General features: G+C 38.2%; 3 protein-coding genes across 6 annotated transcripts in view; 1 reads left to right on the top strand and 2 right to left on the bottom strand.

Moving 5' to 3' along the window:
• LOC127352688 (circumsporozoite protein-like) overlaps positions 1-8,260 on the bottom strand; it is a 50,774-nt gene extending 42,514 nt beyond the window's left edge. The window contains exons 1-3 of one of the 3 annotated variants that reach the window (XM_051381286.1): positions 8,061-8,229; positions 6,106-6,448; positions 4,833-5,174 (exon numbers count right to left, since the gene is read on the bottom strand). In XM_051381286.1, coding sequence (XP_051237246.1) covers positions 4,833-5,174; positions 6,106-6,349 — 586 coding nt within the window. In that variant the 5' untranslated portion in view covers positions 6,350-6,448; positions 8,061-8,229. Of the gene's footprint in view, positions 1-4,832; positions 5,175-6,105; positions 6,452-8,060 lie in introns of all 3 variants that reach the window. The other 2 variants (XM_051381285.1, XM_051381290.1) reach the window with 2 other exon arrangements.
• A 2,139-nt stretch (positions 8,261-10,399) lies between these two features.
• On the top strand, positions 10,400-14,587 carry LOC127352712 (PX domain-containing protein kinase-like protein). Its single transcript, XM_051381335.1, has 5 exons — positions 10,400-10,553; positions 11,334-11,612; positions 12,000-12,257; positions 12,812-13,072; positions 13,692-14,587. Exons 1-5 carry the CDS (start codon positions 10,523-10,525, stop codon positions 13,727-13,729), a joined length of 867 nt encoding a protein of 288 aa, XP_051237295.1. The 5' UTR covers positions 10,400-10,522; the 3' UTR covers positions 13,730-14,587.
• A 2,546-nt stretch (positions 14,588-17,133) lies between these two features.
• On the bottom strand, positions 17,134-25,169 carry LOC127352707 (butyrophilin-like protein 8). Of its 2 annotated transcripts, XM_051381321.1 has the most exons (7): positions 24,959-25,169; positions 22,956-23,300; positions 21,683-22,024; positions 21,543-21,571; positions 21,410-21,431; positions 20,074-20,178; positions 17,134-18,819 (listed from the first exon to the last, which is right to left on the bottom strand). In XM_051381321.1, the coding sequence occupies exons 1-7, from the start codon at positions 25,059-25,061 to the stop codon at positions 18,608-18,610; spliced, it is 1,158 nt and encodes a 385-aa protein (XP_051237281.1). In that variant the 5' UTR covers positions 25,062-25,169; the 3' UTR covers positions 17,134-18,607. The 2 variants fall into 2 exon arrangements, with proteins under 2 accessions (XP_051237281.1, XP_051237282.1); XM_051381322.1 differs by lacking the exon at positions 21,410-21,431 and having other exon boundaries at positions 21,542-21,571; positions 24,959-25,168.
• Between the last annotated feature and the right edge of the window lie 1,470 nt (positions 25,170-26,639).

Raw genomic sequence — 26,639 nt, 5'->3', positions numbered from 1 at the left:
AGGGAGCAAAGCCGTTGAGATGTGGCTCTGGGAGGGAGGATTGCAGTTGGACCCTTGCAGTTGTTTACTCTGTGTGTAATGTCAACCAGTTTAATACTTGCACTAATATCCGCACGATATAAATACTGCTAATACCGTTCAAACTGTACATATCTTAACTTAATTAACCCACAGTATATAATTACACTTTTTCATACTCTTTGCAATTGTGACTGTTGCTGGTGCCACACAAGTTGTGTATATCTTAGTGTATTCACTTCACTCTCTTTATTCTGTCAATGCTCTACATATCTTGCTAGCATATTCATATATATATAGATTGTTATTTTTGCCCTGTATATATGTAAATTACTGCTTTTGCACTTCGGATTAGATCCTCAACTGCATTTCACTGTCTCAGTACTTATACTTTGTGCAATGACAATAAAGTTGAATCTAATCTAAGATGATCGTTAAACTGAATCTCAAAATCTATTCTGTTTTGTAACCTCTGTGATGTTTTTTGTATTATATTCTACTATCAATGACTGCAAGTTATACACAATAATAGTATAAATAGGACTCATACTGACTTTGATTTTCTTCTTTCAGTTCAGTGTCGTAGAACATTAATTGGTCAGCTGCAATAAACTTAAAGATTCTGCACTTCCCCAAAATATCAGACCAAATAAGAACAAAATGTCAGGTACAAGTTAAAAACATTTTTATTAACAAACAACAATCACAGTTTCAGCCTCCTAGTGTCCAGATGATTCACAGTTTACAGAACTGACAGCTGTTATAAGTGATTTTGGTCAAAAGGTTGAATAAGAACAATATACTGTATATAAAATGCAGTCTAGTAGTAGTACAATGTGTATTAAAATATATGTTAGTTCTTCACAGGGCAGTAAAAACAAGATAACATAAGCAAAAACACAAAATTAAGTAAAAAAGCTTTTTATTTCCCTCTCTGGTCAATGAATCCTATACAGTAACAAGTCACTAGAGGGAGCTGGAAACTGACACTGAGAAGATTCAATTTGACAGTTTAGACTCATTCTAGTTAAAACCAGGTCCTGAGACACCAACTCTGTCCCTGCAGTGGTTTATACAATCAACACATCAGGAAGAACTTCTGAACAATTCCCTGCAGCTGCATTTTAATCAAGAATATTACACAATCAACATTCACATAGAAAGAAGTTCTGGATGAAATGGTGGAACTTGTCTGTATTTGCGTGAATGTTTCTTCAAACATTACACACAACTCTGCTCTGTACTGACCCGCATTCTGCAAAAGTACACAATTCTTTATTCGTACAGATAATTCATTAGTTCACTTAACTAATAAGTACTGAAAATGGACTCACAGTATAAAAGTAAAGAGATAGTAAAAAGATTTCCCTCTCTCCTCTGTTTTGTCTTGATGTTGGGAAGGAAATCCAATGATGCAAATAATAATAATCAATAGTTCCCTTCAAAAGCATTAAAACTGGAGGAGTAGAAAGTACAGATATTTGTGTAAAAATACAAAAAAATAAAAAACTCAATTAATGTATAGAAACCTGAAAAAAATTATATTAATATTTGTAGTAGTATTTGTACTTTGTTACTTCTGACCTCTGCAGATGAATCCATATATTAAAATCATCAATTATCATCAACAATAACAAACTTAAATTTTTTTAACTTATTTTTGACATTTTTAAAAACTCGTCAGAAAATGTTGATGCATCTCAGCATAGCTCGTTCTATTTAATGTCTATCCTGTAATATCTTACACATACTGACAGTTATCACAGGTCAGTTGCTTGTTGTCTGTGTGCACTCAAATACTGAACTTCAGTGCAATTTTACTTGAGTATTTTTATACAACTTCTCATCTTCTACATCTCATACAGCTTTTAATACCTTCCTGTGCAGTGAAAACCGCATATCTCCAGCTGTGTTGATGTTGAATGTTTGTGATGAACTAAAAGAGGAAGTGTTCCTCGATGAGAAAATTCTCCCACTGATTAAGCTAAATAAAACCCTCTTGGATTATCTGTAAAATGCATCATCACAACGCTGAAACCAGGCTGGTGTTTGGTCGTTTTACATATACGTGGTTCTCACGGGACAGAGACAGTGTATAAAGAGTTACAATGCAACAGACACATTAATGCAGCAGTAATATTAATGCCAAACATCAGATATAACAGTAAAACACTGACAGGGACCATTTTACTGCACAATGAGACGTTGGTCTCTACATTTGATACTTAAAGTAGATTTTGCTGAAATAATTATAGCTTAGAAAAGCCTTTCTTTCATTCAGTATCTGAGTCAAAGAATCAAGAGTCATCATCAAATGCTAGTTGACATTTCTTAAGTTGAGCATACCTATATTCTCACCATTACCCTCATCACTGTCTTCATCATTGTTCTCAGCATTGTCCTCAGCATTGTCCTCTGCATTGTCCTCTGCATTGTCCTCTGCATTGTCCTCCTGACTACCTTCCCTGTTCTGCCCGTTGCGTCCTGTCGTGTTTGGTCTTGCACAGTCCGTCGCTGTTAGACACAAAACCAGTTATTAGTCAGTGCTTTCCAAAATGTCCCATGAGCATTTTCTGTTCTTTGACCGCTCTGATCAACACATGTTTAAGTTTAGACTTTAAAACCACTTGGATAAAGCTCTGTGGAAAATGTGATTAAATGGCAGCATTCAACACAGTCTCCTGCAGCAGAGTAACATCATCAGCAAAGAATAAAGCAGGAAAAGCGAGAATAGGATGTGAAAAGGGTGATTATCTTATCAGCCCAAGCAGAGTCAGTCAGCAGTGGAGTGATGACACTTGTTGTTATTGACAGTGAGGAACTACAAGTAAAGGAGCTTGTCCCAGATCAACCATCATAATCAGACAGCAGGATAGTGAGAAAGCTCAGACACAGTACATGAGAGGCAGGGTGCAGACCCCCAATAAATGATTTCTAAATAAATGATGGAGTTATAAACACATATTAGCTGATATTAGCTTTAGATACACTTCTGAAAACATGTTTCCATGTAAGGAGGACTGTAGATTGTTCCCCTCATCACTTCCATTGAAAGTACTTTAGGAAGACATCTTTAATGTCCAGTATAACAGGAGGAACCATTACAGCAAGAAAAACCTGTTTCACTGTTCACTGTTGTTTGAAGACTGACTGAAAAACTGTAAAGTGTCTTTTTAAATGGAGAGAATGGAGAGAGAGAAGATTATTGACTTACTGCTCTTTATACAGTTCATCAATACAGCCAATGCAACAATGGCAGTGACAGTAATGACAGAAAAAACAATACCAATACTACCACGGGTGCCGGCACCACCTGAAAGAACAGAGGAAAGATGTTGAGATTTGTTCTTCACTGTTCCAAGATAACATCCATCAACAATATTTCCACAGCCACTTCTCCTGTTCATGGTCTCAATGTGTACTTGGAGTCCATCCCACCAAAACTGTCTGTTGGTTAGAATCTCTTTCATTGCACAACAGTAAACAAACAGTATTATCAGTAAGAATATTCTCCAGAAATACGAGGATCCAGGGTTATTTAAAGGACCGCTGTGGAGGATTCAGTGCCATCTAGTGGTGAAGTTACAGATAGCAAATAACTAAATACAACACAGCCTTCCAAGCCCATAGGAGAAACTACAGTTGTTGTAAAACTCCCAAAACAGCCCCACAGCCAGTGTTTGGTTTGTCCATTCTGGGCTACAGTAAAAAAATAAAATAAAAATAGAAAATCCAATTTTACATGATGAACTGCTGACAATAAATTCAGCAGCCTTACAGCCTGAGAGAAGAAGCTGCTGGATGGCAGCAGTGTGGACAGGCCATGGCTGTGGTGGTCTGTCTTCTAGTATCCTTTTAGTATCTTGAGGTGGAGTATATATCACTGATGCGGGTACAAATGATCTTCTGGGTGGTTTTAATCACATTGCAGTGTCCTCCTGTATGGGTTTTATCCCAGCAAAACTATTTATAAATACAAAAAAGTGGAGAGTTGTGTAACTGTATCTCAATCTGTGTAATCTGATTTGCAAATGTGTAAAATAAAATCCAAATCTGTTCATATTTGCAAATGTATTGAGATTTGTAAATGTGTGGACGAATCTGTAAATGCAGACATACATATTAATGGCTGAAAAGTCTAAGTATTTGCTCCAATAGCTGGAAATACAGACAATTAATCGGTTACAACTCAGGCAGGACTCTCAATTGGCTCTTTGTACATGTCACTTTTCTACAAATGCCTGTGGAGATTAGTGTGTGTGAGGAGACACGCCCACTTCTGTCTAACAATTAATTAAGTGTATTTTCTTTTACAAATCTGATTATGCACCCACGGATTGAGATACAGTTACACAACTTTCCACTTACATTCGTAAATAGTTCTGTTACCACTCTTGAATGAAGATACGCCTGACCTTCCTCTCACTCCTCTTCATCCCCCCTGCCTTCAAGATGAACAAATTCACCACCCCCAGCAGATGTGCTTTAACATTTTGAAGATTTAACAGTTACGAATGACACAAGTGTGTACACTGTACTCACCAGCATCCCCTGACTTTTTTTCTGTGTAAAAAATATTCAAATATGTGGTAAAATTCAGACCAACAGGAAGATTGTTAATTTGGTGACAGATAATGGGGATACAGATAAGCAGAACTCAGATATTTACTCACTTTGTTTGGTTTCTGTCTGGTCCGCTGGCTCTGTAGAAAATTGAGTTGAATTGTGTTTAAGAATTGATATACTTTAATACATACAAAATAAATGTCTTATTTCATTTTAGTAATAGTAAGTATTAGGTTAGTTGAACTCACCAACAGTGAGGTTAATGAAGCCTCTCCTGACCTGACTTTGCAGACAGGGAACATTGCAGGTGTAACCTCCAGCATCCAGTTCAGTTACGTTGATCAGTTTTAGTGAAATGTTTCCATTGATCATTTCTTCATGGAAGAGAGATGTTCTATTTCTGAAGTTCTCATCCTGATCATTTAGATAGTCATTCCCATGTCGACTGACGTGCACAACTGTTTTATTTCGTGTCCACTTCACTGTTAGAGTCCTCACGTCGAATGGAGGTTCCAGGTGACATGGCAGGATGACGTCATAACCGACTGTTACTGTAACTGGGTCATGTGAGCCAATCACTTTAGACTCTCCTGCAGAAACAAACATCATATTTACACTTCCTGTTGCAGCATCATTAAACACTGACTAGCTAGTCCTAACTGGGACCTAAATATTTCATTAGTACACAGTACACAGGCCTATAACAAACTGTAGCCAAGTTTCCATCTAAATATACCAGCACAGAAGCAAACAATGTCCCAATTCGATCACAAACATTTGTTACAGGGCAGATGAAGGCATTTTTTAATTTATCATTATTGACTATATTGATCCTTGGTCCTTTTTTAACAAGAGGTTTTTGCATTGGTCCTGTAGATTGCCTTTGCCAATTCACCATGATCAATTAATTTAAACTTTTCATTGTGCTAATTCTCCAATTGGGCCCTAGTAAAACATTGCAGAAGAAGAGAACACAATAAGATCATTATTAAAAATATAGGCCAGTGAAACCTTAACAGAAAAAGAATTCATGTATAATCCTCTCCATCTCAGCTATGGACTCATTTGTTGAACGAAGTTTAACGATGCTCCTCAGCTGGTTGAAACAGGAGCAAACCAAACAATTCACATGCTGGTCAAGATTCAAAGCCTGGCCCAAAGAAACACCTACATTATAGAAAGTAGGTTTAATGAATAAAGTGGATAAACCTTCAGGACAACACAATCTGGGGAGGATATAAGAACTTCTGTTTTGTCAGTATTAAGTTGTAGACAATTGTCTGACATCCCATCTTTTATAGAGTTGATGGTAAGTTTTGAAACATTTTGAGGTTTAAACAACATGTATTGATTTATCTCTACACACTATATTTATTTATTTGTATTATTTATTTGTTTATGTGGGGTAGGTTGCTGCTGTTTGAAGCGCTGAATAATTTTAAATCTGTTAAAATAATTCCTCCACATGCAAAAATTCCGCTCTTTTAACGTGCAGGAAATAGTGTGTGTCAGTGTACCTACCAACAGTGAGGTTAACATAACAACTCTTCTGCAGTTTGTCAGTGTGAATGGAACATCTGTATCTTCCAGCGTCAGAGAGGGCTACAGTGGAGAGTTTCAGTGACAGGTTTCCTTTGGTCAGCCCCTCACGAAAGAGAGAAGTTCGCCCTTCAAAGGGCTCCTTCTGCTCAGCAGGATTGTCTTTTCTGTCTCGATACAGGTGCACAATGTCATTATTGTGTCCATGACGCCACTCCACCATCATATTAGTCGCATTTTGAGGGGGGATCAAGGTGGCACTGCAGAGTCACATCCTCACAATGTACTGCTGTTGCTGGCTTGGGAGAGCAAAATATCGCAGAGTCTGCTGATGAAACAAATATTATATTTAGACCAGATGAGCTTTCATTCAGTATTCTACAACAAAGAACATGCAAGGTTAGTCAATATTGATAATAATTGAATTCTGTTCATATTCTCATGCAGAGCACAGGTTCCTGATTTCAGTGTTGTGAATTCAACACAAACATTAACATTGTTTCCTTTTGAAGCTTTCGAGTTTTTCTTTCTATATGAATATACTTTATACTGGTGTAGTTTGGGTCCAGTGTCACTGGTGTGTGTACACATGATGTGATTTTTATTTAGCTTAGCTGCTTCTCATAGGCCTTTTAGGTCTTTAGTCACCATTCATTTCTTTTATTCTCCTCTTTTCTTGTCCCACTAAGGTACTGATGTCACATCTCCAGCTGTGAATGCTGTTTATTTTCTGTGTCTTAGTGTCTATCTATGAGTAGAAGATGTTCTGGTCCACTATCTTACAGGCTGTCCCAGTGTGATCTCTCAAGGGGCTTTGAGCGAAGATACTCTGGAGAAGAAGAAGAGAAGTCTTTACTGACCGACGCGCTTTTATGGGGTATCAGTTATTGACTGGAAACTGCATTTGAGTGGAGAGTCTGTCTGTCAGCAAGAAATACTCTTAACATAATTTATTGTCATGTCACAATAGCAATAAATACAAATCGTTGTCTCTTCTGTCGAGATGCGAAAGGTTTTAACCATCCTGTCTGCATGTTTCGAAATTTAAATAAACGTATGGATGTCAATAAAGTTATGCTGCTGTGCCCATAAATGCGCACAGTGTCTCTCCTAATGGGGAAAAACACACTAATTCACCCTCAATCAATCTGCTATTATTCACAATGTGTTCCTAATTTGAATAACCAGCCCATCAGATCGATCTCAGTGCGATCTGCCCATCACTATAATACAGGAGGTTGTTCATGTGCAACAGGTAACAGGCTGCTGCTCTGGCACTGAGAACTGTCTATGTCTAACTATCAATATCAGTACAGTTCACATGTGTGCAGTCCCATTGTCTCATTCAACAAGTCCTGCTATAGTTAAACATTACTTTAGTAGATTATTATTAGTATTATTATTAGTATTACTAAATGTCTGCTGATCGCCACAAACAGTAATAAGAGATTCTAAATTGTTACTTCCTCCTAATGTCGTTCTTGGTTCCTCTGAACAGTAAATACAGGATCTGTCTGCACACTGAATCAGATATGAGTTTAAGGGGAAGATGAGTGTCCCCAGTGTTTACACATTGCAGTTATATAGTTATACTGACATTTTATTATGATAAAATGATGAGTGTTTAAATAAGGAAAACATTAACTGAGTATCAGATGAAGTCAATAAAATAAAGTCCGTCGAGTTCTGATAACACCATCTGATTATATTGTTTATGACTGAATGCGTTCAAAATGGCGATGTACTGATAAATAAGTGTAATCCAAAATGGAATTCACTGTGAAGCCAATACAGATCAAACAGAACAGCATTTGATTCTCAGCATTCATTTCAGAATAGCATTTTACTGTAACAGTCTGAGATTGTTTACCCACATCAAAAAGCAGGAAGAGCTGAATCCAGCACTGTTTCTGTTCACTAAAGCAGGACAATCTCACCTGTAACCCCCACCGCAGGGAGAGAAGACAGCAAAGCCACAATAAAGAACTTCATCATGATCTCTGGATGAAGAACAGGCACAGTGGATCTCAGCAAGCTCATGTCACATTATGTCAAAGATTAAGTGAAAGAAATATACGATCCAGATGAACTCTCTCCGACCACGAACAAACTTTAGTTTCACTTTCTCCGTGCTGTGAGGCAATAATGCCAGCAGATGACTCATTTATCTAAAGACACAAAATTAAAACTGTGATGACTGTAGCTTTTTAAATATTTGAATAAATGTGGGCCAGTGTGGCAGGGAAGCTGACAATAAATGAGAAAATAACCACTAACCTCAGCACAATTGCAAAAAAACTTTTACATCAGGGCCTGCTGCAGCTCAGGATGAACAATAACATACAAAGCATTAACATTAATAGAAAATGTACAGTTTTGCTGCCTCTGAACCTGGGGGTTGGGACCCCCAAAAGGTTCATTAGTTAATTTCCAGAGGGGTCGCCGTATAGTTGTAGAGAATAAAATAAGATATTGTGACATCCAGCGACATTGAACACAGAGGACAAGAACTTAAAAACACAGAATACTATAGGCTATAAACTCTGTTTTTATACATGTTAACAGGGCCAGTTTCCTCATGAGCATTTATTTCTATCTTTTATTGAGCTCTTAGGTCTAAAGCAGACATGTTGACTGTTGTTATTTCAATAAATAAAAAGCATGTATTAAAGCCAACATTTAACCAGTTGCTCTTAAAGCAATTATCTTCTGTGTTCCTGAGTTTTGTTGCTTTCATGTGTTACATTACAGCAATGCCTGAAGAGTCTCTGGAAAAAACCCTGATCCGGTTATTCTGTTGGTCACGACCTTAAAAGGCTGAGAACCTGAAGCAAATTGGGGTTGAAACTGTCTAATACAGTCCGATATATTATAATATAAAATTGATTTTATGTTCAGTTTTTGTTCACACTGTAAAAGATCTGTTCAGTCAATTCTATGTTTTAGTATTGAGGTCACTGAAAGTAGTCATATTCAGACATGTTACAATATTCTGCCCCCCTTTCAATATAATAGAATATAGTCCAGTACAAACTATCTTTAATAATGAACCTCAGTAATAGGCATGTAGCCTAACTGAGTTAACACCTCTGGATATTATAAAGTCAACTTTATGGCAGAACAGTTGTCTTATAGTACCTAATAAAGTGGATACTGAGTCTTTGTTGTTCAGTAATGAAGACTGACAGTTTCAGAAGGTCAAATGTTGTGACAGAAAAAACTCATTCATCAGTGTTATTTACAGAAATGATTTCCAGTTTGTTTGGTTTGAATAATGTTCCTGTTAAACTCATATTATCTTGTAAATGTTCTCTCAGGGTCTTCCTGTAGTGGTTGCAGGTCTTCCATCATACCAGCAGATGGTGGTCAAGTGGCTGGTCAAAGACGAGTCCCATCGTCATGGTTACTGTGCAGATATATAGAGTTAAGTTGTAACTCACCTCTGTAGTGCACTCCCCTTTTATTGAAGAAACTCATTAATCACCACTTAATTAGCAACAATTTACTTTAATTTAGGCCAATTGTGAACTTACAAGCTGATTTTTATTTCCCACTCAGAAAAATCTAATGAAGAAGTGAAAAGATGTGGTTGGGGCTGTCACCTCATTATTTTCCAGTCAGACAAGAGTGACAATATTGGCTGATTCTGCAGCCCAAGTTATATTTAATGATAATGATTGTGGACATTTGATTCCAACTAAAGAATCTGGTTTAAGGAACAAGGGGCAAGTGGCTTGGTTGATGAAAAATGTCTGACTTACAGGGGCAGAGCAGAAGACGTCAGGCAGGCAGCCTGTGGGCGAGAATGATGGTTAGTATTATTGTGCACATGTTGTACTATTGTATTATTGTGCACATGTTGTACCCAAAAAATCGTCTCCAGTCTGGCTTTGTTTGAGTCTATCAATGTTTTTATGTGGTTTCTCTACATCCTGTTTCACTGAAATGTGACTCAGATAGCTTTTCTTGTCTTTTATTGTGTGGTTTTACATAAAAGAATGAACTACATCAAGGTTGAGTTTAATTCTTCGAACTCAAGTTTCTGAAGCAGATGAGACAGATGAGAAGTGGGATTGATTACTGGATACATCCAGTAAAACATCATCAGCAAACAGTGAAATACATCCTATGGAGACATTCAGCACTTACTGACAGCATGAAATCATAACTTTAAATAAATGCTGACATCTGCTTAAAAGTTCATTGACCCTGTTGAATACCTGTTTTGGTCACAAAGCTTCAGTCATTTTAAAGACACGTTGCACCTGTATAAATTAACCTGTATTGTGATCACCACTAAGACCCAGCAGTGCTTGCGCCAGTGTGTTGACTTCCTGTGTTTGGTCAGGATGTGGTTCTCTATACACACATAGAGGAAGACTCACAGCATCGACACACGATGGAGATCACATCGCTCTGCCTAATGCTCTGTAAGTAACTTTTAAAAATGTATCTACCTCCTGCTCTCTCTCTCTCCGCTCATCTGACAACCACTCGACCACTGAACTTTTATTTAATTTGTTATTTTCTTAAAATCAGAGCTTGCCCATAAGTCAACCCACTTTGTGTCCCGCTGGCCTAGGTATTGTGAACATTGTGTTGCAGTATTTGAAGATGCTAAATGCATATTACATCAAATATCCCTCAGTTTAAACTGCAAAACTGCCTGTTTGGACTGATTGCAGTCATAGTGAGGGGAACATCGATATGTTATCTGAAGTCATTTTGACTCTATCATCAATTTGTTTTTTAATCTCTGGTTTACTTTATATCTACTTTAAAGACAATGTCTATCTCTTTAGCTACAATATATTCTATTTTCTTCACAAGCTAATCTCTAACTTTGTCTACCTGCTGTTTTATGCAGGACAAGTATTGTACAGTGGGTTTACTGTGGCTGCCTGTTGAGGCTAGGAACAAGATTTGCTAAACAATACAACGATGTTATAGCTTCATTAATGTGCTGTGAAACCAAAACAATGACCTAAAGAGGTTAAGGAGTGCTGTAAAGCTGCAGAGTCCGTGCTAATTATTCTACTAATTGTTCTTCACTTTGAGCAACTGCTTTCACAACACACAGTCATTTAGTTGAATATTAAAACAAAAGAAAATCTTGAATGAATGCTGCTTTAAATGTTACCACCTTAACAACATTTAAACCCAGCAGTGCCAGCACAGAAATAATTGAAATGCATTCAAAATGATTGCAGGTTTCACCCCCCTTGGAGCCACACTGACCATCACTCCCAACAGATCTCAGTTCTTTCAGTATGACAAAATCTCTGTGAGGTGTCCGGTGCAGGAAAACTCCAGCGGTTGGACAGTGCAAAGAACTACCTCACTGAAGTCGTTTGTGGCATGCACAGTCTGGGGGAAACCAGGTGAGTCCTCCTGTACCATTGATGATGCCTTGCCATCTGACACCGGAGTGTACTGGTGTGAGTCTGAGCAGAGGGAGTACAGCAACAGCATCAACATCACAGTGACAGGTAATACCAATGTGCATGGAGCTTGTTTCTGTTTATTTTCTGCCTATGTTCTGTTGTGTTTCGAATCTTCTGGATTGTTAAATGATCATCAACATGTTTTTGAGCTGTTCAACGTGCCCCCCTATTGTATTAAATCCAAATGAACCTTGCAAGGCATTTGCTGACATAGAGTCAGCCCTTTGAGACTAATTTACATCATGACATATCATGACAGGAGGGTGGCCCACCTCCCCCAGCCTTTGAGAGAGTCCGTCCTTTTCAGGTCTCTGATGCATTTTATAAATTTGCTGAGAGGGAGGGAGCTAGCAGAACTGAAGGGGGTAGTTAGACTTATTGTAGTTAAAGAAACGTTAAACTCTAGTAGTCAGGTGTTGTTCTATATTTCAGATGGTGTTGTGATCCTGGAGAGCCCTTCACTTCCTGTGGCAGTGGGAGACAAAGTGACACTTCGCTGTTCCTACAAGGAAGAAGACCAAGATAAGTCTACTTCAGATTTCTCTGCTGCGTTCTACAGAGCTAATGTTTTCATCGGTACTGAGAGAGGAGAGATTATCCTTCAATCGGTGTCCAAGTCTGACGAAGGTTTCTACGAGTGTGAACACCCCAGAAAAGGAAAGTCAAAGCGGAGCTGGCTGGCTGTGAGAGGTGACACAATGTTCTGCTTCTAATATTCAGTGCATGTGTGATGGGACATCTGCTCTAGTTTTTAGCATTGCTTTATGTTTGTTAAGATTTACAAGATTGCTTTTTTCCCTTGTTGCCCTGGCACAAAAGGGAACATACACAACAATAAAAAACCATCAGATATTGGCATTGTTCAAAAGCCAAACTGATATTTTAGATATTTTTTGTATATCCCATCCTTATCTACACATATGGCATTTGTTCCAAGGCTGGTTGTATAGTTATTTAACTACAACTGTCAATGCCTGGGACTACACATGGGAATTAGCTTTAAGCTATTTCTGGTGCAATTAATGCATCATGCATTGTTCCTTCTATGAACAATGAATTATAGCAGTCTCATTCTCAAACATGATTGGTCAATACAACTCAACGAACATAAACCACAGCCGCTTCCCTTACCAAAATCTTGTCCCTTGCCTCTAGATTCTGGACTCACATGCAGATATTTGGATGAGAACAGAACTGATTATGTTTCATGTTTGAAACTCTGATGATTGTTTTCTTTCTCACAGCTCAGCCTACAGGTTTTGCTCCTCCTCCGCCTCCTCCTCCTTCTTGTCCTCCTCCTTCTTGTCCTCCTCCTCCTCCTCCTCCTCCTTCTTGTCCTCCTCCTCCTCCTCCTCCTCCTCCTCCTTCTTGTCCTCCTCCTCCTCCTCCTCCTCCTCCTCCTGCTGTCATGTCTCTGCCCAACCTGGTGTGTCCCATCCTGCTGTTCATCCTCTACAATGCCATACTCATCTTCTGTGTATACACGTACAGAAGGTGGGCTCGAGGTAAGAACACTTCTCAAAACCCTAATAATAACAGAAAGTATTGATCTGCCGGCCACCTCCACAAGGGGTCAGAGGTCAGGGCCAAGCTTACTGGATTTGTCCAGATACTCTGCAACCACTCTGACCAGAAGGGACCAGGTATTCTGAGCTGCAGTCAAGGGTAAAAACATTGTCAGGAATCTTTCAGTGTTTGGAAACATGAGAAGCAGGTGATCCAACTGACCTGTGAAAGTATCTTTATCTCTTTATTACTCGTCACTTTATTGTGAAGTCGGCACTTTAGTCTCTGTCAGGAAACTGTTGGAAGGATGATTCAGTTGTTCCAGTGATTTGATTGGTCAACAGTCTGCCTATTGTTTAAGTTTGCCCCCATCAGATTAGCTGTGCAGCATAGGTTTCCATGGTGACATACCTCAGTAAAAACTGGGCCAGTTTGAGATACCGGAAAACCCACATAGTTGAAACCACAAACAGGCTGCAGCCAGGTTGTGGCTGACGAGGTGAGGTTGTCACAGTAACAATAATAGAAAGCAGGAAGTGACAGCAAAGCTAAACGTTCTGTTCACACAGACTCACTGTGCCATAGTTAAAATACTTTCTTTGCTCTGTTCTCCTACAGCTCGAGCTAATGCTAAAAGGGGAGCTGCAGGAATCTGATCATGTCCTACTGGAATAACAAGGAGAAGAAGAAGAGAAGGAGGAGGAGCTACAATTTGTGACATTGAACAAGAAACATTAAAATCCATTCATCTACTCCTTCTACCTTCAAATTCTGTTCATTTGTAACGTTTTCCTGTTGGACACAAGATGTCTCCTACTTCACTGTAGATCCATTCTCAGTGTATGTGCAATGGTGGCTTCACTAGTCTAAGTTACAGACTGGACCAGGTTTGACTTCCAAACTATTTGTGATGTACGGTCATACATAATGCCCCTTAAAATCTGATTTTCAATGAGCACAGAGAAACTTTCCACTTTCACGAATGTGAAAACATCCTTCTAGTGTCAAACTCTGCACACATGCACACTTATCAATCTGTACAGTAAAGATCAAATATCCAAAAAGAAAAAGATTTTGAGTTGAGGAGGACCATTATGCTCGCACTAAACCGTTTTAAAACAATCTGGTTCTTGCATCTGAGGAATTTTATGTTTAAACAGACAAAAAAGTGGCAAATGTCAAATTGTCAATAAGCTTGATGCTATATATGTTATTTTTCTTATTCCCATGTAACAGTGTTTGTATTAGCTGACATTTTTTACATTTCAGAGGCTGATGCCTCAACCCATTAAGATGCATTATGATGACAATCAGTGGGCAACTCTTCACCCAGTGGTGCATAGGTAATGACCTATGCCTCAACAACACCAGGATGAAGGAGCTCATCTTTGACACTTGCAACAGGCTCACTACTCCTTATTTCCCCACATCCAAAGTTTTATTGATTCTATCCTGCTGTACTTCCTCTATAGAGCACAATAAATAATCAATCTGTTTTTCTGAGCTAATGAAAAGTTAACTTTTTAGACAGTGGTTCTCCACTTTTTTTTTTGGGCAGCGTCCTCCTATCTGTTATCCAGGTCCCTTTACAACCCCAAATAAAATGTAGGCTAATTGTCTTCCCTTAAATTAATTTTGATTTTATTCTGTATATAATAATAATAAAGACTACTACTGCTACTATTATCACTAATAATATTCTGTGTTATGTCATTACAAAAGCATGTAATGGTTGCTGGAATGCCAGATAACAGATTTGATTTAACTGGACAGTTGGAATATCATTATTATTTGCTTCCCAGGCAATTGAAACAGTTTGTAATTTGACTTTTAACTTTTGAGTAACACAAAGACTATAGCCAATAAGAAAAGGATTAAGATTAAAAAAAAAAAACAGGAGGATTTAACTTTCAACTTAACTTTCAAAGGAAAGAACAATAAACTGCTTTGAAAGGTAATCAGAGCACTGTGCTTAAATCAATCATTCATTTATCAATGACCACACAGGTAGGTAGGCTCAATGCAACAGTGTCAAGTAACATCAAACATAGACAGATATATATATAGACAGACACAATGAGGCATAACAGACAACATTCATGATTACAACAGGACAATATTTACAGGATTTTAGGTTTTAAGTGCAGGCTCATTTGTCAGGATCAGTGAGAGATCTTATTGCAGTGGTGGAAAAACGGCATTATTTGGTTGGCAGGGATCTTTAGTGCCTCCTGGAGGGCAGGGTAAAAGGGGTCAGAGATGATCCGTTTAGCTCTTTTTACTGTGTGTTAGTGGTTCAACAGATGGGTGGTGGGTGCTAATAGTCTTAGATGATTTACCGCAGTTTTTGTATGTGGCTGTCCGCGCGAACGTACCAAACTGTTCTGAATGAGGTGAGTATGTTTTTCTGTTTTGACATTCCATTTGAGTGTGATGCTGATATGTGTGGCAAGAAATTTGAATGCGTCTGTGATGGTTATGGGTTCACCTGTGAAAATAATGGTGGTTTTGGGGAGGAGGCTGTGCCTGATATCTATAATGACTTCATGTGTTTTGGATGTGTTGAGCAGAAGGTTGTTCGCCAGGCACCAAGGGGCTACTTGTTCACGATATTGGTCTTTGCTGTCGTAGGTTATGAGTCTGAATGTAGTTGTGTCGGCTGCATATTTTGAATGTTAACTGAGCTGTAGTTTGATGTAAAGGGACAAGAGCCAGAGTGAGAGGGTGCAAACTTAGGAAAACCTGCCCAGCGAATCACCGGTTCACCTCTTCCCACCATGAAGGCTGTCCAGAGCAAGCAGTGTCTGCGGAGGACATACAGCATTGTAAGGGACACCTCCCACCCAGGTCACAGACTGTCTGACCTCCTCCCTTACTGATCTGTGCACTTGTTAGTTGCTAGTATTATTTTAGTGGCTTGTACAGTAAGCCTCAAGGGTCTGTTTAATTTCTTTGGCTAGAGTAACCTGTTAGAACCGTTAAATTGTTAAACACACTACCTAATAATTACTGCCTGATGAGATATCATAAATCCAGTGTCCACAGTTTATACTTAACTCCTATGGTTATTTTTTTATTGCATTTAGCAAGGGCAAGCATACAGCATAAATTGATTATTCACATCTACTGATAAAGATTAACTATGTTCCTGATATTAAGTAAATTGATTAAAATGTCAAACCCCTGATCAAAGGTTTGTAGCTGAGTGGTTGAATGTCCAGATTGTAGAGAGAGAGGGAAGAGGTGTACCGGCCGATACAGTCCTTCCTTGCCTGCTGTACTGTTGGTTGCTGTTGAAACTCCCGTCTTTGTCCGAAGTCCGTAAAGTCTCCGTCCAGTGCAGTCTCTGATGTCAGGGTGAACAAAAGAGTGATCCTTGGTCATCAATTGGAAACCTGAAGCCGGGTGGAGATGGTCAAATGTCAACCAATTTAATACTTGCATTAATATCCGCACTATATAAATACTGCTAATACTGTTCAAACTGTACATATCTTAACTTAATTAACCCACAGTATATAATTACACTTTTTCATACTCTTTGCAATTGTGACTGTTGCTGGTGCCACACAAGCTGTGTATATCTTAGTGTATTCACTTCACTCCGTTCATTCTGTCAATGCTGTACATATCTTGCTAGCATATTCACACACACACATATATATATATATATATATATATATAGTTATATATATATATTTTTGCCCTGTATATATGTAAATTACTGCTTTTTGCACTTCTGGTTAGATCCTCAACTGCATTTCACTGTCTCAGTACTTATACTTTGTGCAATGACAATAAAGTTGAATCTAATCTAAAATGATCATTAAGCTGCATCTCAAAATCTATTCTGTTTTGTAACCTCTGTGAAGTTTTTTGTATTATATTCTACTATCAATGACTGCAAGTTATACACCATTATAGTATAAATATGACTCATACCGACTTTGATTTTCTTCTTTCATTTCAGTGTCGTAGAACATTAATTGGTCAGCTGCAATAAACTTAAAGATTCTGCACTTCCCCAAAATATCAGACCAAATAAGAACAAAATGTCAGGTACAAGTTAAAAACATTTTTATTAACAAACAACAATCACAGTTTCAGCCTCCTAGTGTCCAGATGATTCACAGTTTACAGAACTGACAGCTGTTATAAGTGATTTTGGTCAAAAGGTTGAATAAGAACAATATACTGTATATAAAATGCAGTCTAGTAGTAGTACAATGTGTATTAAAATAGATGTTAGTTCTTCACAGGGCAGTAAAAACAAGATAACATAAGCAAAAACACAAAATTAAGTAAAAAAGCTTTTTATTTCTCTCTCTGGTAAATCAATCCTATACAGTAACAAGTCCCTAGAGGGAGCTGGAAACTGACAATGAGAAGGTTCAATTAGACAGATAAGACTTATTCTAGTTAAAACCAGGTCCTGAGACACCAACTCTGTCCCTGCAGTGGTTTATACAATCAACACATCAGGAAGAACTTCTGAACAATTCCCTGCAGCTGCATTTTAATCAAGAATATTACACAATCAACATTCACATGGAAAGAAGTTCTGGATGAAATGGTTGAACTTGTCTGTATTTGCTCAAGTGTTTCTTCAAACATTACACATAACTCTGCTCTGTGTGACCCTCATTCAGCAAAAGTACATAATTCTTTATTCGTACAGATAAAAAACACTAAAAGTACTAATTCTGGTACTGAAAATGGACTCACAGTATAAAAGTAAAGATATAGTAAAGAGAGTAAAACGATTTCCCTCTCTCCTCTGTTTTGTCTTGATGTTGGGAAGATATCCAATGACGCAAATAATAATAATAATCAATAGCTCCCTTCAAATGCATTAAAGCTGGAGGAGTAGAAAATACAGATATTTGTGTAAAAATAAAAAAAATAAAAAACTCAATTAAAGTATAAAATGTAATGTCTATCCTGTAATATCTTACACATACTGACAGTTATCACAGGTCAGTTGCTTGTTGTCTGTGTGCACTCAAATACTGAACTTCAGTGCAATTTTACTTTTATTTTTATACAACTTCTCATCTTCTACATCTCATACAGCTTTTAATACCTTCCTGTGCAATGAAAACCGCATATCTCCAGCTGTGTTGATGTTGAATGTTTGTGATGAACTGGAAGAGGAAGTGTTCCTCGATGAGAATAATTAAAAAATAAATTAAATTAAAAATAATTAAAAAACCCTCTTGGATTATCTGTAAAATGTGTCGTCACAACGCTGAAACCAGGCTGGTGTTTGGTCGTTTTACAGATACGTGGTTCTCACGGGACGGAGACAGTGTATAAAGAGTTACAATGCAACAGACACATTAATGCAGCAGTAATATTAATGCCAAACATCAGATATAACAGTAAAACACTGACAGGGACCATTTTACTGCACAATGAGACGTTGGTCTCTACATCTGATACTTTAAGTAGATTTTGCTGAAATAATTACAGCTTAGAAAAGCCTTTCTTTCATTCAGTATCTGAGTCAAAGAATCAAGAGTCATCATCAAATGCTAGTTGACATTTCTTAAGTTGAGCATACCTATATTCTCACCATTACCCTCATCTCTGTCCTCAGCATTGTTACCCTCAGCATTGTCCTCTGCATTGTCTTCAGCATTGTCCTCTGCATTGTCCTCTGCATTGTCCTCTGCATTGTCCTCCTGACTACCTTCCCTGTTCTGCCCGTTGTGTCCTGTCGTGTTTGGTCTTGCACAGTCCGTCGCTGTTAGACACAAAACCAGTTATTAGTCAGTGCCTTCCAAAATGTCCCATGAGCATTTTCTGTTCTTTGATCACTCTGATCAACACATGTTTAAGTTTAGACATTAAAACCACTTCAGTCAGGACCACTTTCGTCAAAATATCTTATATTCCAAGCAGAATTTACATTTGGGCGGTATGGCTCTGTTCTGGGACCTCCTTGTCCTTCCGCGTGCCTACGTGGAAAACCTTAAGGCAGGGAGAGCACACCTCCCTGCCCTTCCATGTGCCTACATGGAAAAGTTTAAGACAAGGAGAGCGGCAGCAGAGACCCCCAGGGTACAGAACAGAGCAGCATCAATGGCAATCAAAAATTACATTGATTAATTAGAAACAACATAAAAAGGAGGAGCTGGTGGTGGAGGTGGGTCCAAAGGGCTTGTAGAAGAAGGAGCAGAGATAGGCAGGCATGCTAAAGCAGCTTAAATAAGGCGCCATGTAGATGTTTGCCAATTGGATGCTTGAGGAAATCAGGTGAGCTGTCAGCTGACTGTGTATGGTATCCAATGGGGAGCTTAGAGGAATCAGCTGATGTATGTTTATGACTAGCTGTGATCGTATGATATAGCTGTAACTGAAAGCTAAGCCTGACTTCGTGCCCTGCCTGAACTAACGCTATGCTCAATTTGGTTAAAGCTCTGTGGAAGTCATGATTAAATGGCAGCATTCAACATAGTCTCCTGCAGTAGAGTAGCATCATCAGCAAAGAATAAAGCAGGAAAAGTGAGAATAGGATGTGAAAAGGGCGATTATTTTATCAGCCCAAGCAGAGTCAGTCAGCAGTGGAGTGATGACACTTGTTGTTATTGACAGTGAGAAACTACAAGTAAAGGAGCTTGTCCCAGATCAACCATCATAATCAGACAGCAGGATAGTGAGAAAGCTCAAACACACTGTACATGAGAGGCAGGGTGCAGACCCCCCAATAAATGATTTCTAAATACATGATGGAGTTATAAACACATATTAGCTGATATTAGCTTTAGATACACTTCTGAAAACATGTTTCCATGTAAGGAGGACTGTAGATTGTTCCCCTCATCACTTCCATTGAAAGTACTTTAGGAAGAGATCTTTAATGTCCAGTATAACAGGAGGAACCATTACAGCAAGAAAAACCTGTTTCACTGTTCACTGTTGTTTGAAGACTGACTGAAAAACTGTAAACTGTCTTTTTAAATGGAGAAAATGGAGAGAGAGAAGATAATTGACTTACTGATCTTTCTACGATTCATCCACAATACAACAACTGCAACAATGACAGCAATGACACCAACAACAATGCCAGTTATAGCACCAGTGCTAAAATCAGTGCCACCACCTGAAAGAACAGAGGAAAGATGTTGAGATTTGTTCTTCACTGTTCCAAGATAACGTCCATCAACAATATTTCCACAGCCACTTCTCCTGTTCATGGTCTCAATGTGTACTTGGAGTCCATCCCACCAAAACTGTCTGTTGGTTAGAATCTCTTTCATTGCACAACAGTAAACAAACAGTATTATCAGTGAGAATATTCTCCAGAAATACGAGGATCCAGGGTTATTTAAAGGACCGCTGTGGAGGATTCAGTGCCATCTAGTGGTGAAGTTACAGATAGCAAATAACTAAATACAACACAGCCTTCCAAGCCCGTAGGAGAAACTACAGATGTTGTAAAACTCCCAAAACAGCCCCACAGCCAGTGTTTGGTTTGTCCATTCTGGGCTACAGTAAAAAAATAAAATAAAAATAGAAAATCCAATTTTACATGATGAATTGCTGACAATGAATTCAGCAGCCTTACAGCCTGAGAGAAGAAGCTGCTGGATGGCAGCAGTGTGGACAGGCCATGGCTGTGATGGTCTTTCTTCTAGTATCCTTTTAGTATCTCGAGGTGGGGTGTAAATCACTGATGTGGGTACAAATGATCTTCTGGGTGGTTTTAATCACATTGCAGTGTCCTCCTGTATGGGTTTTATCCCAGCAAAACTATTTATAAATACAAAAAAGTGCAGAGTTGTGTAACTGTATCTCAATCTGTGTAATCTGATTTGCAAATGTGTAAAATAAAATCCAAATCTGTTCATATTTGCAGATGTATTGAGATTTGTAAATGTGTGGACGAATCTGTAAATGCAGACATACATATTAATGGCTGAAAAGTCTAAGTATTTGCTCTAATAGCTGGAAATACAGACAATTAATCGGTTACAACTCAGGCAGGACTCTCAATTGGCTCTTTGTACATGTCACTTATCTACAAATGCCTGTGGAGATTAGTGTGTGTGAGGAGACACGCCCACTTCTGTCTAACAATTAATTAAGTGTATTTTCTTTTACAAATCTGATTATGCACACACGGATTGAGATACAGTTACACAACTTTCCACTTACATTCGTAAATAGTTTTGTTACCACGCTCTTGAATGAAGATACGCCTGACCTTCCTCTCACTCCTCTTCATCCCCCCTGCCTTCAAGATGAACAAATTCACCACCCCCAGCAGATGTGCTTTAACATTTTGAAGATTTAACAGTTACGAATGACACAAGTGTGTACACTGTACTCACCAGCATCCCCTGACTTTTTTTTCTGTGTAAAAAATATTCAAATATGTGGTCAAATTCAGACCAACAGGAAGATTGTTAATTTGGTGACAGATAATGAGGATACAGATAAGCAGAACTCAGATATTTACTCACTTTGTTTGGTTTCTGTCTGGTCCGCTGGCTCTGTAGAAAATTGAGTTGAATTGTGTTTAAGAAATGATATACTTTAATACATACAAAATAAATGTCTTATTTCATTTTAGTAATAGTAAGTATTAGGTTAGTTGAACTCACCAACAGTGAGGTTAATGAAGCCTCTCCTGACCTGACTTTGCAGACAGGGAACATTGCAGGTGTAACTTCCAGCATCCAGTTCAGTTACGTTGATCAGTTTTAGTGAAATGTTTCCATTGATCATTTCTTCATGGAAGAGAGATGTTCTATTTCTGAAGTTCTCATCCTGATCATTTAGATAGTCATTCCCATGTCGACTGACGTGCACAACTGTTTTATTTCGTGTCCACTTCACTGTTAGAGTCCTCACGTCGAATGGAGGTTCCAGGTGACATGGCAGGATGACGTCATAACCGACTCTTACTGTAACTGGGTCATGTGAGCCAATCACTTTAGACTCTCCTGCAGAAACAAACATCATATTTACACTTCCTGTTGCAGCATCATTAAACACTGACTAGCTAGTCCTAACTGGGACCTAAATATTTCATTAGTACACAGTACACAGGCCTATAACAAACTGTAGCCAAGTTTCCATCTAAATATACCAGCACAGAAGCAAACAATGTCCCAATTCGATCACAAACATTTGTTACAGGGCAGATGAAGGCATTTTTTAATTTATCATTATTGACTATATTGATCCTTGGTCCTTTTTTAACAAGAGGTTTTTGCATTGGTCCTGTAGATTGCCTTTGCCAATTCACCATGATCAATTAATTTAAACTTTTCATTGTGCTAATTCTCCAATTGGGCCCTAGTAAAACATTGCAGAAGAAGAGAACACAATAAGATCATTATTAAAAATATAGGCCAGTGAAACCTTAACAGAAAAAGAATTCATGTATAATCCTCTCCATCTCAGCTATGGACTCATTTGTTGAACGAAGTTTAACGATGCTCCTCAGCTGGTTGAAACAGGAGCAAACCAAACAATTCACATGCTGGTCAAGATTCAAAGCCTGGCCCAAAGAAACACCTACATTATAGAAAGTAGGTTTAATGAATAAAGTGGATAAACCTTCAGGACAACACAATCTGGGGAGGATATAAGAACTTCTGTTTTGTCAGTATTAAGTTGTAGACAATTGTCTGACATCCCATCTTTTATAGAGTTGATGGTAAGTTTTGAAACATTTTGAGGTTTAAACAACATGTATTGATTTATCTCTACACACTATATTTATTTATTTGTATTATTTATTTGTTTATGTGGGGTAGGTTGCTGCTGTTTGAAGCGCTGAATAATTTTAAATCTGTTAAAATAATTCCTCCACATGCAAAAATTCCGCTCTTTTAACGTGCAGGAAATAGTGTGTGTCAGTGTACCTACCAACAGTGAGGTTAACATAACAACTCTTCTGCAGTTTGTCAGTGTGAATGGAACATCTGTATCTTCCAGCATCAGAGAGGGCTACAGTGGAGAGTTTCAGTGACAGGTTTCCTTTGGTCAGCCCCTCACGAAAGAGAGAAGTTCGCCCTTCAAAGGGCTCCTTCTGCTCAGCAGGATTGTCTTTTCTGTCTCGATACAGGTGCACAATGTCATTATTGTGTCCATGACGCCACTCCACCATCATATTAGTCGCATCTTGAGGGGGATCAAGGTGGCACTGCAGAGTCACATCCTCACAATGTTCTGCTGTTGCTGGCTTGGGAGAGCAAAATATCGCAGAGTCTGCTGATGAAACAAATATTACATTTAGACCAGATGAGCTTTCATTCAGTATTCTACAACAAAGAACATGCAAGGTTAGTCAATATTGATAATAATTGAATTCTGTTCATATTCTCATGCAGAGCACAGGTTCCTGATTTCAGTGTTGTGAATTCAACACAAACATTAACATTGTTTCCTTTTGAAGCTTTCGAGTTTTTTCTTTCTATATGAATATACTTTATACTGGTGTAGTTTGGGTCCAGTGTCACTGGTGTGTGTACACATGATGTGATTTTTATTCAGCTTAGCTGCTTCTCATAGGCCTTTTAGGTCTTTAGTCACCATTCATTTCTTTTATTCTCCTCTTTTCTTGTCCCACTAAGGTACTGATGTCACATCTCCAGCTGTGAATGCTGTTTATTTTCTGTGTCTTAGTGTCTATCTATGAGTACCCAGTCTCTTATTTTACATCTCCTTGATCCTGGCTTTGACCGGAAGATGTTCTGGTCCACTATCTTACAGGCTGTCCCAGTGTGATCTCTCAAGGGGCTATGAGCGAAGATACTCTGGAGAAGAAGAAGAGAAGTCTTTACTGACCGACGCGCTTTTATGGGGTATCAGTTATTGACTGGAAACTGCATTTGAGTGGAGAGTCTGTCTGTCAGCAAGAAATACTCTTAACATAATTTATTGTCATGTCACAATAGCAATAAATACAAATCGTTGTCTCTTCTGTCGAGATGCGAAAGGTTTTAACCATCCTGTCTGCATGTTTCGAAATTTAAATAAACGTATAGATGTCAATAAAGTTATGCTGCTGTGCCTCGTGCATAAATGCGCACAGTGTCTCTCCTAATGGGGAAAAACACACTAATTCACCCTCAATCAATCTGCTATTATTCACAATGTGTTCCTAATTTGAATAACCAGCCCATCAGATCGATCTCAGTGCGATCTGCCCATCACTATAATACAGGAGGTTGTTCATGTGCAACAGGTAACAGGCTGCTGCTCTGGCACTGAGAACTGTCTATGTCTAACTATCAATATCAGTACAGTTCACATGTGTGCAGTCCCATTGTCTCATTCAACAAGTCCTGCTATAGTTAAACATTACTTTAGTAGATTATTATTAGTATTATTATTAGTATTACTAAATGTCTGCTGATCGCCACAAACAGTAATAAGAGATTCTAAATTGTTACTTCCTCCTAATGTCGTTCTTGGTTCCTCTGAACAGTAAATACAGGATCTGTCTGCACACTGAGTCAGATATTAGTTTAAGGGGAAGATGAGTGTCCCCAGTGTTTACACATTGCAGTTATATAGTTATACTGACATTTTATTATGATAAAATGATGAGTGTTTAAATAAGGAAAACATTAACTGAGTATCAGATGAAGTCAATAAAATAAAGTCCGTCGAGTTCTGATAACACCATCTGATTATATTGTTTATGACTGAATGCGTTCAAAATGGCGATGTGCTGATAAATAAGTGTAATCCAAAATGGAATTCACTGTGAAGCCAATACAGATCAAACAGAACAGCATTTGATTCTCAGCATTCATTTCAGAATAGCATTTTACTGTAACAGTCTGAGATTGTTTACCCACATCAAAAAGCAGGAAGAGCTGAATCCAGCACTGTTTCTGTTCACTAAAGCAGGACAATCTCACCTGTAACCCCCACCGCAGGGAGAGAAGACAGCAAAGCCACAATAAAGAACTTCATCATGATCTCTGGATGAAGAACAGGCACAGTGGATCTCAGCGAGCTCATGTCACATTATGTCAAAGATTAAGTGAAAGAAATATACGATCCAGGTGAACTCTCTCCGACCACGAACAAACTTTAGTTTCACTTTCTCCGTGCTGTGAGGCAATAATGCCAGCAGATGACTCATTTATCTAAAGACACAAAATTAAAACTGTGATGACTGTAGCTTTTTAAATATTTGAATAAATGTGGGCCAGTGTGGCAGGGAAGCTGACAATAAATGAGAAAATAACCACTAACCTCAGCACAATTGCAAAAAAACTTTTACATCAGGGCCTGCTGCAGCTCAGGATGAACAATAACATACAAAGCATTAACATTAATAGAAAATGTACAGTTTTGCTGCCTCTGAACCTGGGGGTTGGGACCCCCAAAAGGTTCATTAGTTAATTTCCAGAGGGGTCGCCGTATAGTTGTAGAGAATAAAATAAGATATTGTGACATCCAGCAACATTGAACACAGAGGACAAGAACTTAAAAACACAGAATACTATAGGCTATAAACTCTGTTTTTATACATGTTAACAGGGCCAGTTTCCTCATGAGCATTTATTTCTATCTTTTATTGAGCTCTTAGGCCTAAAGCAGACATGTTGACTGTTGTTATTTCAATAAATAAAAAGCATGTATTAAAGCCAACATTTAACCAGTTGCTCTTAAAGCAATTATCTTCTGTGTTCCTGAGTTTTGTTGCTTTCATGTGTTACATTACAGCAATGCCTGAAGAGTCTCTGGAAAAAACCCTGATCCGGTTATTCTGTTGGTCACGACCTTAAAAGGCTGAGAACCTGAAGCAAATTGGGGTTGAAACTGTCTAATACAGTCCGATATATCATAATATAAAATTGATTTTATGTTCAGTTTTTGTTCACACTGTAAAAGAGCTGTTCAGTCAATTCTATGTTTTAGTATTGAGGTCACTGAAAGTAGTCATATTCAGACATGTTACAATATTCTGCCCCCCTTTCAATATAATAGAATATAGTCCAGTACAAACTATCTTTAATAATGAACCTCAGTAATAGGCATGTAGCCTAACTGAGTTAACACCTCTGGATATTATAAAGTCAACTTTATGGCAGAACAGTTGTCTTATAGTACCTAATAAAGTGGATACTGAGTCTTTGTTGTTCAGTAATGAAGACTGACAGTTTCAGAAGGTCAAATGTTGTGACAGAAAAAACTTATTCATCAGTGTTATTTACAGAAATGATTTCCAGTTTGTTTGGTTTGAATAATGTTCCTGTTAAACTCATATTATCTTGTAAATGTTCTCTCAGGGACTTCCTGTAGTGGTTGCAGGTCTTCCATCATACCAGCAGATGGTGGTCAAGTGGCTGGTCAAAGACGAGTCCCATCGTCATGGTTACTGTGCAGCTAGGTAGAGGTAAGTTGTAACTCACCTCTGTGGTGCACCCCCCTTTTATTTAAGAAATTCATGAATCACAACTTAATTAGCAATAATTTACTTTAATGTAGGCCAATTGTGAACTTACAAGCTGATTTTTATTTCCCACTCAGAAAAATCACAGAAGAAGTGAAAAGATGTGGTTGGGGCTGTCACGTCACATTGTTAGTTTC

This window comes from Dicentrarchus labrax, unplaced genomic scaffold (assembly GCF_905237075.1).
Source record: "Dicentrarchus labrax unplaced genomic scaffold, dlabrax2021, whole genome shotgun sequence".
Taxonomy (NCBI): domain Eukaryota; kingdom Metazoa; phylum Chordata; class Actinopteri; family Moronidae; genus Dicentrarchus; species Dicentrarchus labrax.
The sequence above is the reverse complement of the archived record's forward strand: the minus strand, read 5'-3'. Positions and strand labels throughout refer to the sequence as shown.